Raw genomic sequence first — 5,269 nt, 5'->3', positions numbered from 1 at the left:
TTTAAAAGACGTGCAGACGTGGTGCTCAGGGACGTGGTTTAGTGGTGGACTTGGCAGTGCTGGGTTAACGGTTGGACCTGATGACCTTAAGGGTCTTTTCCAACCTAAATGATTCTATGATTCAGTAGTATTTAGGCACCTGAAAATGGTGTTACCAGACACTGCGAGACAGAATATCTGAGCCCGGGCTGCTTACAGTAGTAGGGTAAGGTTTTGTTACTCCTTTTCCAGAGGCTGATGGGTTCCGTAAGGTCCAGGGTGTGTCAGGGCTCCTCCCCTTCTCTCCTGCGCTTCTCCGTCCCAGTAACAGCCACTGTGTCCTGCCAGGTTTGCGACACAGATTGCCACGGGCGTCTTGCAGAGGCATCTGTCCGAGGCCCCCTTTTCCCCCTACCTGGCTCTTCCCCTTGGCTTTGCAGCTGGAAAAGCACGTCGCGCGTCTCCGGGAGGAGCTGGACCGGGAACGGGAAGAGCGCAACTATTTCCAGCTGGAGCGTGACAAGATCCACACCTTCTGGGAGATCACCCGCCGGCAGCTGGAGGAGAGGAGAGCAGAGCTGCGGAACAAGGACCGGGAGATGGAGGAGGCGGAGGAGCGGCATCAAGTGGAGATCAAGGTGGGAGGGGAGAAGGCTGGGAGGTGTTATGAGTGCCCCAAGCTCCGGGTGAGCCTCGGGCAGCTCTGAGGGGGAGAGGGAAGAAGAGGAGGAGCTGGGCAGGATGCAAGTCTCGGCCAATATCCCAGCTGCGGGTGTCTCCTGCTGAAGCCCCTCACCCGGTCTGTGGCTTGTCTGTAGGTTTACAAGCAGAAGGTGAAGCACTTGTTGTACGAACACCAGGAAAACCTCACCGAGCTGAAGGCGGAGGGCACCCTGTCCGTGAAGCGGGCCCAGAAGGATCACTGGGCCCAGGAGATGGAGCTGCGTAAAGACGTGCGCTCCTTGAAAGTGGAGCTGAAGGAGCAGGAGCTGGCCAACGAGGTGGTGGTGAAAAACATGCGCCTGGTACGTCCCTGGCCAGGCCGGAGCCGCGTGCGAGGGGCCTCTGCTGCAGGGGGAGGTCCGGTTGACCCCTCCCAGCCCCGGCGCCTGAGCGGGAGCCCGCCTCCCCGTCTCTCTCCGTGGGGTGGGATGGGGTTTCCTGCAGGCGCCGGTGGACTTCGAGGCACTAGAAAGTCGGTGCGGGAACGGGGAGAAGGGCTTCCTGGGGCAGGTCCTGTGAACCCCCCCCTCCCGCAGCAGGGAGCTGCGAGAGCAGCCGGAGAGCCCACGAGCCGCCGTTTGCACGGATAACGTGGGATTGGTGCCACGGGCGGGAGCCTTTCCCAGGGAGCGGGAGGGAATCCCTCGGGATGCGGCTGACTCAGGATTTGGTTGTCTGCCTCTAACATGTAGCTTCTCCCTAACAGAAACAGGAGGAGGAGATCACCCAGCTGTGCACCGACTTCGAGAGACAAGTGAAAGGTCGGGACGTGCGTGTAGCTCCTGCGTGGCCTCCCTTTGCCAGTGTGCCGGGGAAGGCTCCTCCGAGCTCTGCCGGGCTCCCTGGCAGAGCCTCGAGCAGAAAGGGGGCCGGTTTTCCCCCAATTCTTGCCCCCCCTCCCCGTGCTCTGGGGCTGCCAGACCCCCCAGCGTCGCACGAACGGAACAAGGCCGGGCGCCTGTAGCGTGGGCTGAGGGGTGCAGCTGCCTGGCCGCGCTTCTCCAGGCCGCGGGGTGGGGTGGCTGGAGGAGCCCTTGCAGAGTCCTTGCTCCAGCGTCCTTCCTCAGGGGACGTTTCAGGTTCCCACGGGCTGACTTGGAGCGTGTCCATGCCCTCTTTCCGAGGACGCTATTTCTGGGCTCTGCTCTCCGTGGTCCCAGCGTAACTGCTCTGCACGCTGGTGGCAGCTGCGGTGACGCTGCTAACGAGCGTCTTGTCCTCGAGTAACGCCGCGGTGGCACGCGCCGGGCTGGCGCTGGCTAACGGAGCTGGGGTGCATTACGCAGGGTCTCCAGGAGGTCCTCACTCAGCCCCCTGTGCGCTCCCCCAGAGATCGAGGCCAAGTACACCAAGAAGATGCAAGTGCTGCGGGACGAGCTTGACTTGCGGAGGAAGACGGAGATCCACGAGGTGGAGGAGAGGAAGAACAGCCAGATCAGCGAGCTGATGAGGAACCACGAGAAGGCCTTCAGTGACATCAAGAACTACTACAATGATATCACCCTCAAAAACCTGGCGCTCATCAGCTTGCTGAAGGTACTGCCCGCCCCGCTGCCGGCAGAGCGTCACCCTTCCACCGAGGGACCGGTCCCCTGAGGATTTCACCCAGACCTGGCCGGTGTGGGTGTACGCGCTGCTGGTCTCCTGAGGGTTGTACACCGTTACACGAGCGAAGCTCTTGGGCACAGGGAGGAGTCTCTCGCTGGGCCAGCAGCGGGAGGGTGTCCTGACGGTGTGGGAAGCTCTGAGGAGCCAGGCAGCCCCCAGGAGTCGGCACTCGTGTTCCCAAGAACAGGAGCAGGCGGAGGAGATGAAGAAGAGAGAGAATCACTTGGAAAAGGAGAAGGCGGATGTGCTGCTCCAGAACAAGCAGCTGAAGGAGCCCCTGCAGCAGGCCCAGGAGCAGGTGTCCGAGCTGCAGAAGAAGTTGGCCCACTATGACAAGGACAAGGAGGCCCTGACGGTGAGCAGCCAGCCCTGTCCTTTCCCGAGTCGCCGTGGCTCTTTCTGGAGGGAGTCGCTCAGCAGTCACCTCCGCCGCTCGGCCGGGAGCTGCTTGGCCAGATGGCCGAGCAAAGTCCTTTGAGCCCCTTGCAGCTTAGCTGGGTGTTCGTAAGATCTCGGGTGGGACTCCTGGGACTCCGGCAGCGAGAAACCAGAGTAGCCCCCGCTGCAGAGAGGGAAGGGGGCTGGTGTGGGTGCTGCTTGTTTTTTCTCGCCCGTGTCTCTGCTGGTCACTCTCCTCCCTTGCCGGAAGGCATCCCCCACACCTCCCAGAGAAACCCGTGCTCTTTGACTCTCCCTTCCTGCTCGCAGAACACAAAAGCCCGTTTGAAAGTCACCCAGAAGGAGCTGAAGGATCTTCAGTGGGAACACGAGGTGCTGGAGCAGAGGTTCAGTAAGGTGAGAGCTGCGGTGGGTCTGGGCATCCCACTTCCCTCTCCAAACCCTGTCGCCTCCGCGGAGGGCTGGGCATGGGCAATCAGCCGGGGCCGCCTGGGCTGTGCTTAGCCGGGGGCTTTCTGACGCTGGTAATCCAGAGCCGTGCGGTAACTGCTGCTTCCGACAAAGCTTCTCACAGCTTTGGCATCTCCCGTGGTCAGCAGACAGGCCTGGCCTCCTACCCTGATAAGCGATTTTTTTCTTGGCCGGGGCAGAGGCTCGGGGGCAGAGCTGTGGGGAGAGATTGTCACGGGCCACCGCCCCCCGGCCGCAGCTCGCTCCCTCCTTCTGCCAGCGTTCGGGGGTCGCTCCCCCCGCTTGCCGGGCTGGGCCGGCTCCAGATGAGTCCTGTCGGCTGAGTCCTCCCAGACTCAGCCTCTCCCCCCGCAGCTAACCCAGATAAATCTGTTGAGGCAGAAGAGAGCTCATTTGCAATTCGTAGAAATCCCCAGGAATATGAACATTGATCTGAGGCCTCGTTAACAATCCATCATTAAGGCAGCAACATATTCAGTGCATTCAGAAATAGGCTGTGGAGGAGAGATTGTGCCCTAATTAGGACACTTATTAACTAGCTGTGAGCCAGGGACTCCTGCCAGCTGCGAGGAGGAGAGGAGAGACCCCCGTGTGCTGCGGGGCCCCCTCTGAGGTCTAAAACAGTGCCGCAACGAGCCCGTCGGCCCGTTCTGCCGTTGGGGGTGCCCCCTGCCCGGGGGGGAGGAGGAAGCAGAAGTGCAGGTGCTGCGGGGCTGCCAGCCACGGAGGGAGGGAGGGAAGCTGCGCGCCAGCACCTGCGTTCCCCCGCGGGCTGCAGCTGCAGGTGCCGTGGGGAGTGGCCGGGCTCTCGCCGGAGCAGGCGGGAGGGCCGAGCTGCCGGACCTGTGTGCTGCCAGCCCCGGGGGGCCGCCAGCCCGGGGGTCCTGAGGGCGGTGTGAAGGCGTGCTGTCTTTGGGAGCAGGTGCAGGAGGAGCGAGACGAGCTCTATCGGAAGTTCACCAAAGCCATTAACGAGGTGCAGCAGAAGACGGGCTTCAAGAACCTGCTCCTGGAGCGCAAGCTGAAAGGACTCCTCAGCGTCCTGGAGAAAAAGGAGGTGGAGCTCAGCGAGGTCTTGGCAGCCTCCAACCTCGACCCGGGCGCCCTCTCCTTGGTCTCGCACAAGCTGGAGGTACGGTGCGCTGCCATGGGGCCCTGTGAAGGCTGGCCCTGGGGGGCAGAGGCTGCTCTGGGGTGAACGCGGACCCCGGAGTGTGCGAGTCCCCGTCCTACGTAGCTGTAGCTGCCGCGTCACTCGTTCCCGGCGCTCCCAGGGCCACGCGCGGTGGCCGCAGGGCACTCCGTCTCTCTCTCGAGCGGAGCACGTGGGTGTCGGAGTTTGGCACTGATCTCTGCCTCAGGTGGGGCCTGTTTTGAGGAGAACGGCCCCAGGCCGAGCAGCGCTCGCCAGCGCTCCGTGCTGCCGAGCAGCCGGCTGCCTGCGGGGTCCGTCAGTGACCCGGGGTGCTCTGTGCATGGGGAGTCACAGCCGGTGAACCTCTCCTGGCCCCCCTGGCTGCAGAGACAGCACAGACGGCTTCCCAGGGGCTCCGCAACGTCTGCCGTGCTAAAAATAGGTGTGCAGAAAGCCTCGGTGCGGGGAGACCCACATTCCTGGAGCCTGCCGCAGCCGTAACTGGAGAAGCAGCACTTGCTTTGGGTTGGGTTGAGACGCAGGGGCCGCGACTCCACGCTCGGCTCGGCCACCGCCCCAGTGCCCTCCCTCTCGTCCCACGCCAGCCCGTTCCCCTTCCAGGTCCCCTCTGCGGTGGGCGGCAGCGAAGCGCGTGGACGCCCTCTTGCCAGGGTGGCGTGGGGATGCGCGCAGCAGCAGCCGAGGCTCTGGGGACCCTGGGACGGGGCAGCGGATGTGTCACCTACTGGCAGGTGCCGCGGCAGCAGGAAGGAAAACACATTCCTGGGAAGGCGTCGCGGCGTCGAGCTCTCCCGCAGCTGCTGGGGTCTCGGAATTCCTCTGCTCAGCTGCCTCCAGCGCCTTCTCAGGGAGCCTCTCTCCCTGTAATTCGCCCGGTGCCGTGACGGCAGGGCGGTGCTGCCGGAGCAGGTGCTGCCGTCCACCCCCCCCCCC

The 5,269-nt window shown here is 63.4% G+C and overlaps 1 protein-coding gene across 1 annotated transcript in view; it reads left to right on the top strand.

Annotated features, from left to right (window-relative positions):
* Window positions 1-5,269, top strand: part of GAS8 (growth arrest specific 8) — a 7,363-nt gene that overhangs the window by 1,071 nt on the left and 1,023 nt on the right. Inside the window, exons 2-8 of the mRNA XM_009289438.1 lie at window positions 420-617; window positions 798-1,004; window positions 1,409-1,463; window positions 2,033-2,238; window positions 2,498-2,665; window positions 3,019-3,105; window positions 4,103-4,312. Of these exons, the coding sequence (XP_009287713.1) occupies window positions 420-617; window positions 798-1,004; window positions 1,409-1,463; window positions 2,033-2,238; window positions 2,498-2,665; window positions 3,019-3,105; window positions 4,103-4,312 (1,131 nt within the window). The remainder of the gene's footprint in view (window positions 1-419; window positions 618-797; window positions 1,005-1,408; window positions 1,464-2,032; window positions 2,239-2,497; window positions 2,666-3,018; window positions 3,106-4,102; window positions 4,313-5,269) is intronic.

The sequence above is a fragment of the Aptenodytes forsteri genome, unplaced genomic scaffold (genome assembly GCF_000699145.1).
Source record: "Aptenodytes forsteri isolate BGI_AS27 unplaced genomic scaffold, ASM69914v1 Scaffold269, whole genome shotgun sequence".
NCBI classification, from domain to species: Eukaryota; Metazoa; Chordata; class Aves; order Sphenisciformes; family Spheniscidae; genus Aptenodytes; species Aptenodytes forsteri.
This window is presented reverse-complemented; position numbering and strand designations above follow the sequence as displayed.